This window comes from Microcaecilia unicolor, chromosome 5 (genome assembly GCF_901765095.1).
Source record: "Microcaecilia unicolor chromosome 5, aMicUni1.1, whole genome shotgun sequence".
NCBI classification, from domain to species: domain Eukaryota; kingdom Metazoa; phylum Chordata; class Amphibia; order Gymnophiona; family Siphonopidae; genus Microcaecilia; species Microcaecilia unicolor.
In genome coordinates this window covers 42,276,868-42,288,879 of record NC_044035.1, presented here as the reverse complement: position 1 = coordinate 42,288,879, position 12,012 = coordinate 42,276,868, and the positions used below count along the sequence as shown (strand labels likewise).

The 12,012-nt window shown below is 43.7% G+C and overlaps 1 protein-coding gene across 1 annotated transcript in view; it reads right to left on the bottom strand.

Moving 5' to 3' along the window:
- LOC115471059 (SMC5-SMC6 complex localization factor protein 2-like) overlaps positions 1–12,012 on the bottom strand; it is a gene marked incomplete at its 3' end in the record, with an annotated part of 157,601 nt that overhangs the window by 34,778 nt on the left and 110,811 nt on the right. Inside the window, exons 13-15 of the mRNA XM_030204728.1 lie at positions 5,337–5,430; positions 1,932–2,108; positions 1,551–1,648 (exon numbers count right to left, since the gene is read on the bottom strand). Of these exons, the coding sequence (XP_030060588.1) occupies positions 1,551–1,648; positions 1,932–2,108; positions 5,337–5,430 (369 nt within the window). The remainder of the gene's footprint in view (positions 1–1,550; positions 1,649–1,931; positions 2,109–5,336; positions 5,431–12,012) is intronic.

The window sequence follows — 12,012 nt, the reverse complement described above, 5'->3', positions numbered from 1 at the left end:
CTCAGGTGGAGACATACATCTATCTTGAGGTCGAGAGAGATCAGAAGGTACCCCATAAGACTCTTCCTCCAAGAAGTAATAAGGGTCTTCTGAGTCCCATTCAGACTTCTCACTGTACTCTGATTGGACTGAGTCTGTGCCTATCTCAGTTCAGTGGAACTACTACTACACCCCAATGAGTGCCAAGGTACAGCCCTACCTTCAGACTCCGGGAAAGCTTCCTCTCCCTCCACTGAGAGTGGTACTGCATGTGTAGATATTGACACCTATCGAGGCACTGGCATCAGTGATATCTCCACAGGCATGAGTGGAGCCTCAAGAAGAATCTGGGGCTGAGCCGCAGTTAGTGCAAGTGCCCTTGATGCTAGAGCAGATTTCAACTGTAGCCTCTGCGCCAGCAGCTACCTGAACATGGCTCAGAACCCTCATCAAAGGAAGGCATCAGCAAAGGCAGGGGAGCTGGGAGAGAGGCAGTGTGAGAAGGTGTCGGTGCTGAACTGGAAGTTGGGACCTGGCTGCCTGGAGACTTGCTCACCAGCACACCTCTTCCAATGTTGGGTACCAACGTTGCTGATGCTGTGGAGTTCCCAGCACCGTGTATCGATGAGGACTGATGCTTATGCTTCTTGGGCTTCCCCCGATGAACAGCACGCTGATCTGTCCTGGGGCCAGCTTTCAGCATCCGATGTTGAAAGAGGTGGTGGCCTTCTCAATGCCGGTGCACTTTCAATGGTAGTTGAAGTCTTTGCAGCCATCAAGTTCGATGCTTTTGGTGCAGATGTTGATGTATTGGCCATTCGAGGAGCCAAAAAGTCTCTTATTGAACCTGCCACACCCTCTGTGTTCTCAACTGCATTTTCCAACAGAGAGAACAAGAGCTAAGCTCATGGTCAGGCCCACACCACCAAAGTGTGTGGGTCCATCAAGGAAATCACCGGATTACAACAGGTGCATCTTTTGAAGCCACTAGGGGTCTTCTTGGACATCGAAAAAAGAATCACAGCCACATTAAACTCAATTGTGAACAATAAAAAGGAGTAACGTTCAAACTGAGGTTGGTGTTCCAGCCTAAACAGGCCTAGTAACTCGCAAAACAAGAGCAAAAAAAAAAAAAAAACACTACAAAAAAGTAAAAGGGAAACAGAATAAAATTAAGAGTAAGGAAAAAAATAACCAAAAGGCACAAAAATGCCCACACAGGAAGGCACTATACAGTAGAGAAAATTTTGCACCAAAAGATCATGATGGCACGTCCTCCCTGCTCCGCAGAAAAACAAAGACTGAGGGACTCATGCTTGCAGGTCAAGACACCAACACACACTTGCGGTGGGATGCTGCTAGAAAATTCTATAATTTCGCTAGTCAGCATCTACAGCGGGCTCCATTAGATGACATCACCCAGCCACAACACAACTAGCTTGCTTGCTCTTGGAGAATATATTAGTAGGTGTCCACTTACTGAATTGATATATTATGCAATTTCATGCAACACATTTTCAGAGTGTTTTTGCCATTTCTACATTCCAAAAGTCCATATGTACTAACATTACCTTCCTCGCATTACAGAGTTAGGAACCAGCTGGACCAGCTTCAGGAGGTCATGGTGATGCGTGGAAAGGTTACTTATGGCTAAGCACAGTTCAGGCATCTGTCAGATAAGAAATACAAAAGCAGTATTTCAGTTTAACTTAGCTCAACTCCTGCTTTATTACTATGCACCACTACTCAGCATATTCACTTTTTTGCCAGGACCAGCAGTGTAGCTCAACAAAAGCAGCATATGCTTTGAGGTTTAATAAACCTGAAGTGCAGAAAAAGGATCTATTTTCAAGACATTCAAATGACCCTTCGCTCAAGTGAATTGGTGAAGAAGACGCACCATTTTATCTATATTATAGGAGGGCTGTCATACAGCATTATCCATTATTTACCTTTACATCCCAATCTCTTATATTCTTCAACAGGTTCTCCAGAAGACAATGGAAGTCCACCAACGGCATTAGCTTTAACTGCTTTTCTAATCTTATTTTACACAGCAATAGAATTAGGAGTAGAATTTCCTGGTCCTTGTAACCTTCTGGCCACACAGCTGTGCAAAATCCTAGGAACTACAGGAAATAGAAGTTAAAGATATAGAGTTTTTTAAATTTTATATCTACTGCCAGTGAGCATAATGTAGTAAACAGATTACCAGGGATACAGCACACCAGAAAAAAATAAGTGGAAATCCCCAGGTTTTTCATGATGATATGAAGTGCTGGAAACTAAACAGGTCTTCACAAGGCCTGTGAAATAGCAGTGGCCTACACAAATCTTAAGTGCGTTACCCAATTGTAGGAGATGTCATTGGCCACGTTGGACAGTCAGTGGTGAAATTCACTAATATGGTTAGAAAGGTGACCTATGAATGAAGAGGAAAGGGCAGCACAACAGCAGTGCTGTTGACCAGCATGATGGGAAAGCAGGAAATCAAAAGATGACAAGACGTGGTGCAGTGTCATTAATCCATAGACCTATAATGAAATGGAAGGAGAAATACTATCTGCCCAGCTCCAGCCCTACTGGTGGGTCAATGTAATAAGCCACATGTTAGAACTGTATGATGAAATTCAATACATAATTTAACAAAAAAAAACAAAAAAAAAACATTTGATGCAGTACACAAATCTTATGGACCTGTATGTGCAAAAAGTGTGTGCAAACATAGGACAGCACTGCCATTCTAATATATTGAAAACAGCAACTATGGCTAATATGTTAAAGCATAAGCTCACATCAACAAACTGCAAATAACTGGCTTATGTTATAAGTATTCAAAAAGGTGTTTTTTTTTTTTTTTTGAAGACCTCAGCAGAGAGGTATAATGGATAAAGACTTTGTACCATCTAAACCAACTCTCCAAAGTTGTCACTGGTCTTCTTTTTTACTGTTTGTTTTTCAAATATTTCCAGATATTTTAAAGATGCTTAACGTGCTGTACTGTTTTATATTACATAGTGCAAAAGTTATCTTAATAGTGTTGGCTGTGGGGGTTTGTTCTGGTCCCAACAGCCAACATTATTAAGGTAAGTATTGTACTTATGGACTTTTCCTCCAGGAACTTGTCCAAACTATGTTTTAAACCCAGATACACTCTCCGCTGTTACTATAGCCTCCAGCAGCGAGTTACAGAGCATAACTATTCTCCGAGTGACAGTGTGTTTCTTCTAGCAAAAAAAGTGCCGGTACTCAAATGTCAGGCCACCCTTCAGGGATGAGGTGATCACTGAGGGACTCACCCCACAATAGCCAGGACCCCTGCAACCAGTCACAGAATCTATGACATGGCAGAATTGGTGTGTAGAGCCTGAGCTCTTTCATTAAAACTTGGGGACCATGGGCTAATTTCAGCACACAATGGAAAAGGTGCTGGTACTCAGTACCCCCAAGTACCCCCTCAAAAAAAGCCCTGCTGAGTGAAAAAATATTCCTGTTTTAAAAGTATTTCCATGTAATTTCATTGAGTGTCCCCTAGTCTTTGTACTTTTTGAAAGAGTAAAAAGTCGATTCGCTTCTACTCGTTCTACACCAGTCAGGACATCAAATCCCCTCTCAATGATCTCTTTTCCAAGCTGAAGAGCCTTAACCTCTTTAGCCTTTCCTCATATCCCCTTTATCATTTTGGTTGTGCTTCTTTGAACCTTTTCTAATTCTGCTGTATCTTTTTTGAGATACGGCGACCAGAACTGAATGCAATACTCAAGGTGAGGCCACACCATGGAGTGATACAGAGGCATTATAGTATTCTTGGTCTTATTTACTATCCCTTTTCCTAATAATTCCTATCATTCTGTTTGCTTTTTTGGCCATCACTGCACACTGGGCAGAAGATTTCAGCGTACTGTCTAGAACACCACCTAGATATTTTTCTTGGGTGCTGACCATGCAACCATGATTTGGATTATTCTTCCCAATGTGTATCACTTTGCATTTATTTACATTAAATTTCATCTTCATTTGGACGCCTAGTCTTCTAATTTCCCAAGGTCTTCGTGCAATTTTTAGTCCGCATGTGTTTTCACAACCTTGAATAGTTTTGTGTCATCTGCAAATTTGATCACCTCGTTCGCCATTCTGATTTGCAGATCATTTATAAATATGTTAAATAGCATGAGTCCCAGTACGGATCCCTGTGGCACTCCACTATTCACCCTCCTCTACTGAGAGAAATGGCCATTTAACCCTACCTTCTGTTTTCTGTCTAATAACCAATTTCTAATCCACAACAGAACATACAACACGTATTGCCTCCTAGCCCATCAGTAATCTCTCATGAGGAACTCTGTCTAGGGGTATATTTCTCCCATGACTGAAGAAATGAGATTGTGACGCAGCTTTACTAATACTGAGCTGCAGGCCACATTATGAGGCATATTTTCAAAGCACTTTGGGAGGCTAAGTTCCATAGGTTTCTATGGAACTTTGGGAGGCTAAGTGCTTTGAAAATGAGCCTGAGTATGTCCTATAAAGGGGCAAGGTCCAAAAGCTTCTAGTCCATGTCTCCATCTGCCGGCAGAGAGAAAAACTGATAGGACTCAAAAGAAAATAGTCAGAAAGCCAAAATCTCTCCAATTCTCAACCCGCCCCCCCCCCCCCCCCCCCCCCCCCGGCATGTTTTTGTTTTATTAACTAGATTGTCCACCCATCCTGTTCAATAAAAACAACAGTTGCAGGTACAGTATTTCATGCTGGCATAAAACCCTCATTAATGCTAACCACTGAGGAGAGCCAACTTTTTACTCCACCTAAGACTATGCGCTAAATCTCCAGTGTTAGAAAACCTAGCATTACGTTTTTAAGTCTATTATTTACTTCTTTGCATCCAAGTTTAAACACCTAATACCTTCATTACCATCAGATTTAAATGAACAGTATGCAGATGCCTACGCAATTCTTTATGCAAGGTTTTCTTATGCACTATTCTATGTACAGGACTGCCATAACTGCAAAAAAAAAATAAAAAAAAACCTGAATGCAGAACCCCTGCTAAACATTCTGTAATTTATTACAGTGACCCTGGACGTGGAGGAGGAGAGTTGCTTCTAGCCATTGAAACATTAATGGAAGATGAATAATGGGGAAAACTGTGGGGCTCAAGAAAGACTGGTAGGGCCAGTGTGCACCATGGTGGTGTCATTAGCTTATGCAGGTGGCTCTCTCGGAATGGTTACATCATTTCAGAATATAAAGTACAAAAATTAATAACTGATGACAGTTTGAAACATTTATGTTAGATTTTAGCATCCTTTCCAAGCAGCAGTGCATTTCCCTCTTCAGAAGCCAAGCAAAAATCTCACCTTTATTACGTTGATTATGTTGTTTTCTGGAACAGAGGAAAAAGCTCGACTTGCACCAACTACTTCTGTCTCTCTCTTTCCCTGTATTTCAGCTCTTAAAAACAAAACAAGGTTTTGCTATGATAAATACAGGGAGCAGTTTAGGAGTCTTTCAAGCAGCACTACATTTACAGTATAGGCACTTTGAAAATTGGCTGACTGACAGTTTTCTTCTGCTCCTCTAAGCAGACACCATAAATCTTCAATCCCAATTACCTCCAATTCAGCTATCATAGCAACAGTCCTTGGCCCAGAAGCTCCCTCCAAAATCCTGCTAACACGAACTCCAATTTTGTCTTTGAGCAGTGGCTGAAATGCCCTGCAAGGCTGCCAAACACTGCCCTCCAGAGCCTCCTCAATACTGGCTCGCCCACAAAACCAAAATACCGGAACTAAGAACTAATAATGCCTACCAACAGGTTAATCCCAACAGTGCTGTTCATTATAAGAACCCAGGATTTGCTGAAGCTATCCTTATCTGGCAATGCCTGTTGATGACATTTCACTCCAGTAAAGTTGTATGGAAGGGCAGTGCTAGAACATGTGCCTCAGGCCAGCACCCACTATTCCACCCTTAGGACAGGCATCTACTTCAGCCAAGAGGGCCCTAAAGGCCTATGAGGGAAATATGTGTTCTCCTTAAAAAAAAAATAATGTATACCGCATTTCCATAAGACTATTATCCGTCACTGTTCTAGCATTACACAGTCCCCTTTTGATACAATCCCTAATTTAAATCAGATGCCCACTGAGCTGCCAATGTATAATGGCAGTCAATCTCCTTCCTCTGCAAATATTTCTGATGGCTTGCCAACTTTACTTTTATCTGTACAGATAGGAAAAGCACAACACTTAGGTCTTCATATGTCTCCTCCTGCAAGCGGGTAGGCGGGAGAGTATCAACACAGCTAAAAAATATTTAATTAATTTTTCAATCAGCTAGATTTTTTTTTTTTTTTTAAGAAACAGCTAGGTATTTCATGAACACATGAACCTCTGGTTCGCTCTAAACAGCAGCCCTATTCAACAGCCATTCACTCAAGTGTTGCTTCCAAAAACAACTATGGCCGTTTGAGGTTTGAAACAGCTTTACCTTTGTTGAAAGAACTGACTGACTCCCGATTAGAGCCTGAATTACCTTTAAACTCTGCACCATGGTTTTTCTTATTATACACGGTGTGTCCCCAAAGTATTTATCTAAATTAGTTACTTTAACACAGAGATGGTTTTGAGAGACTTACGTTATTGTTATTTTACTCCAGTCCCAAAAATTTCTGGTACAAAACCATCTTCAATGGGCTCTTTTCTTATCAAGATACAAGATGCCCTGCCAGTAAATCTTGGTAGATGGCATAATTATAAAGTTTTAAAGAAAGCCTTGAAATCTCATTTTTAAAAAAACTTTCTTTATAGGTTTGAGTTCTGAACTGTTTGCTTATACTCTGTCCATTTTTAAAAATAATTTTGTAAACCGCATAGAACTCTAGTGGGTCATTGCTGGGTATAAGCCTTATAGTACAGTATATGGGATTTCATACACTGCCTTTCTATGGTTACAATAAAAGTAGTTTATATATCATACACAGGTAATTATTTTGTACCTGGGGCAAGGAGAAATTAGGTCTTACCCGAATTATTTCCATTATATCCTCCCACTATTCCAGAACCTGTGGGATAGTAGCAGGGGTGTGCTGGTAAATATTTAACAACGGGCTCTCTGTCCGGGCATAGCCGGCCCTGAAAATTTTTTTTTTTTTTTTTTTTGGGGGGGGGGGGGGAAATACATGCCTCTCTCTCCCCTCCCTTGTGCAGGCACACTAGGCATACCTTTGTCGAGCCCCACCAGCCAATAAATGGACTGCCACCATTCTCTGCTGCTTGTTTCTGGCTCTGAGCAGCATGATGGAACCTTCTTGTGCTTGCATGAAAAGCCACAGCCTGATGCTCAGAGTCAGAAACAAGGAGCAGAGAGCAGCAGCAGTCTATTTACTTGGCTGGTGGGGCCAGCATCACTGCCAGCAAAGTAAAATAGAATTCAGGAGGGGGCCCAAGCCCACATTTTGGGAGTCAGTTGTTAAAGTAGCCACGGGGAGGCCTACTTTAACAACCGGCTCCCAAAATTCTTAAAAACTTAACGGCTCTCGCGAGCCCGTGAGAGCCTGCTCCAGCACACCACTGGATAGTAGTATCCATCAACCAACAGGTGGAGACAGAGAACTAAAAAAACTCAGCTGAGACATCTATCTTGGTATCCAGGGCAGCTCCTCAGTATTTACATAGACAAGCAGTATGGATAAACACAACAACCTTAAACAACTAACCGAACACTAACCAGACGAGCAAACATGTGTGGACCTCTGCCATCTCTGCCAGACGAGCAAACGTCTCTGGAAAATTTGTAGAGAACAAGACATATGCAGGAAGCATGATGCAAGGTAACAGTCATTATCTGGCCCATTACTTTGCAACAACTAAACATCTCAGAAACAGGTGAGCCTCTGGAATAATGAGAAGGAAATGATCAGTTAAGACCTAATTTCTCCTTTCATGACATAGCTTCTCAGTATTCCAGAACCTGTAGAATCAAAGCAATCCCTAGAGTGGGTGGGATCCTGGCATCGCCACCTTGATGACCAAAGCCCCTTACCTGGCTTCCAAGTGAGCATCAACATTCACCCTGTAGTGCTTGGCAAAGGTATGAAGCGTTGAACACTTCGCCGCCTTGCAAATATCCGTCAGAGGCAGTAAGATAACCTCTGCCCAGGATGTTGCTGTACACCTCGCAGAATAAGCCCACAAGGCCTGAAGAGTCTGCTTCCCAGCAAGCAAGAAGAAGATATAAGTGTCTCCTTCAGCCATCTAGTAATTGTAGGCTTGGAAGCCATGAGGCCAAGCCTCTACTTACCAAAAAGCACAAACACTCTGTTCGATTTCTGAAACTCATTTGTGACTTCCACATATCTAATGAGGACTCTACGTACATCAAGAAGCTTCAAGGAAAAATACTGAGCCTCTGAGCCTCTTCGTCCTCTCTGCAAAAGGACGAAAGCTCCACAAATTAGCTGAGATGAAATGCTGATACTGCTTTCGGAAGGAAGGAAGGAACCATGCGAAGGGAGACCCCTACCTCTGAGGAGAAAGGGATCCTGACAAGACAGCCTGGAGCTTCGAAGCCCTATGGGCCAATGCAACAGCCATCAAGAACGCTGTCTTTAGCAAAAGATCTTTCAAGGAGGCCTTCCAGAGTGGCTCAAAAGGTGATTTCTGCAGAGTTCGGACGGACTAAATTAAAGTTCTACTCTAGACATAGTGTACAAAAGGGATACTGCACCTGGCCCACCCCCCCCCCCCCCCCCCCCGCAAGAAATAATATCTGGGTAAATTGCAGGAAACATGTTCTGTAGTTGTCCCCTAAAACAGGCCAAAGCCACAACCTGAACTTTTAGAGAACCCAACGCCAATCTTTTCTGAAGGCCTGCCTGAAGAAATGCTAATACATGTGTGATCTGAGCAGAGAAGGGAGAAATCCGCACTTAGAACAGCAGCCCTCAAATGTCATTCATACTCTTGCACACACCATGGATAAAGAACTTTTCTGAGCCTGAAAAAAAGTTGCAATGACCCAAATCAGAATAACCTTTTTCTCTCCAACGAGCCCTTTCAGTGACCAAACCATAAGACCAAAGGGGCACGTATCCTCTATGAGCACTGGATTTTATATCAGTAGGCCGTGTACCAAAGGAAAACAGAATGAATCCCCGTCCAGCAGTCGAATCAGGTCCGTGTACCACGGCCAATCTGGGGCTACGAGAATTATTCGACTGTGGTGCAATGTGATTCTTTTCAACACGCGGAGCACCATAGGCCAAGGAGGAAAGGCATACAGTGATGCGTCTCCGGCCAGGGCTGCAGTAAGGCATCGATCCCCAATGAGCCCGGATCCTTCCAATGGCTGAATAACTTGGGGACTTTGGGCTCTCTGGTAGGGTCAGATCACAGTTTGATGCAGGACAGAGTAGGAACGGGTGTCATTTTCTTGGGGCTGAATGGCAGTGAGGAACAGCCCGTGTTTGATCACGTGGTGAAAACACAGCCGCCAGTTTACAACCTCAGGGCCTCACAGAGCTTTTTTCATCGCCATCAAGTCCAGAAGAGAACCCCATCGGTCCACTAACAGTTGAAAACCCTGGCTAGATAGTTCCCATTCTCCCAGGTCCACAGAGTGCCTGCTGAGGAAGTCCACCTCCACATTCAAGGACCCAGCGAAGTGAGCTGCTGACATTTTTCTCCGCCCAACTCATGAGGGAGGCCATCTCCACCGCCATCGGACAGCTATGGGTCCTGCTTTGCTTGTTGATTAAGCCACTACAGTAGCATTATCAGAGAAATCTCAGATCAGGTCCCACACCAGAAAGGAATCAAAGTCACACAAGGCATTTCGCAATGCCCTGAGCTCCAAGTGATTTATTGACCAGACACTCCTGTTCCATCCAAGCAGCCTGTGCCAGATGGAACTTGTAATGAGCTCCCCAACCCGACTTGCTGGTGTCCATTGTCACTACCTCCCACTGTATTAACGGAAAGCAAATTCAGACGGTCAAATTCCTGGGTGACAACCACCACTGCACACTCAGTCAGGCAACTAGCGTCCAAGAAAGATGAAGGTCGTACTACTGTGACACTGGAAACTAGCTGCTGAAAAGAAACTTCTATAAAGGCCACATATAAGCTCTTGCCCACAGCACCACTTCCATCACCACAGTCATTGATCCTAGAACCTGGATGACAGCAGAAGACATACAACTGCTTGTCGCTGCTATGATGTCTGAATAGGGCAACATACAAATAAGCCAGTCATTGAGATACAGGTAAACTACGATTCCCTAGCACCAGAGAAAGGCCACCACACCACCATAACCTTGGTAAAACTTTGTTGGTGCTGTGGGTGATACTGAAGGGCAAAGCCCTAAACAAGAGGTGACGGCCAAGCACTGCAAAACATATAAATCTCTGATGCTGTGGCCATACGGGTATATGCAAATACGCCTTTGAGATAGAGAGTGGTGAGAAAGCTGTAATCAGGTCCTGAACGTCAGGATACATCAGGAAGGCCTTAGAAGAACCTCTATGCCCCTAATGATCGATGAAGATGGAATGCCCAACACCATGGCAGAAGGTTCCTCAATGGAGAGTGACACCAGTACCTCAGAAAAAGAGTACTGAGCTCCTCATTATGAAACAACTTCTGTACTTTTGGTTCATCTCCCTCCTCTAACAGCTCCTTCAACGACGGTTCATCTGAATAAACTGAAGTCACATCAAATAAGGAGGCAAAGAAGCAGATAGCCTCATCTGCCCACTCCTGGAGGTCTAAAGGAGATCTCTTTGGAGCCAGAGGGACAGTGGAGTGAGACACTGAAGCACGTTGCAGCAACTCCGACTGTCCCTGCTTCAATCAATAGGCCTGGTGTAAGAGCAATATAATATCCAGAGAAAACAAAGATCCCAATTCAGCTGAATGCTCTGTCAGGCCCTGAGGTTGTAAAATGGTGGCTGTGCTCCACACATGATCAGACACAGGCTGTTCCTCACTGCCATTTGGCACCAAGAAAATGGTGCCCATTCCTACGCTCTCCTGCATCAAACTGTGCACTGACCCTACCAGAGTCCAAAGTCCCTAAGGGCATATTTGGATGCTGCACCAAATTGAAGACTTGATGCCAATGACCGTTTCCCTGTGTCCCACGGGATTTCTGGCTTGCATGCACTGCAACACCCCGATGCCAGCTGGCAGGCCTCACAGTGGGAAAACTGCTTAATTGCCTCCGCAGGAGTCATCATTCATCTTAACTGTCACAAGCACCACACCATGCGGTCCCAAGGGGTGAGTCAGGATCCCTCCCCTGCACCAAGTAGAACTTGCAGCCCTCCAAGTTGTCCTGAGTCAAACTTCCGTCAAAGTTACCACTGTCTGCTGCTCCCACCAAGCTCACAGTCTCCACAAGTATTACCCCAGATGAGAAAGGATCAGGACGGATACTCTGTCCCACAATCTCAAGTAAACCTCTTTCCTTCTCTTTTTCATTTTTTAAGGTTGTTGTGCTGGAAAGGACAGCTCCACATGAAACAGGGGAGAGCTGAAGGGAGGGAAGATGCAAATTCATGGGGCACCAGAGACAGGGTATGAGGACCTTCAGATATAACACTGGAAATGTAAGCCTCCCATAAAACTCAAATGGGGACCAGCTGACCAAATGGACCAGGAGAAAACTACTCAGAATCAGAGGCTAAAGAGTATGTCCATTCACCTGCTGGAGATAGAAAATACTGAGGAGCTGGACTGAATGATGTCTCAGTTCAGTTTTCAGGTCTCTATATCAACCTGTTGCTTGATGGACACAACCATCCACAGGTTCTGGAACTGTAGGAAGCTACATAATGAGATGGAGATGTCTGTTAATATTTTCAAATTAAACAAGCCTGAAAGAGGTCTTAATGATTTAGTCTTTTAACTCTACAAGCTGAATTGTTTTCAGTATGTATTAGTGCTGCTGTTGTAACCACTAGCAGTACAGACCTACATATTAAAGCAGCCAATCATAGCTCTTAAATATTGCACTGTTCCGGGGTTTCCATG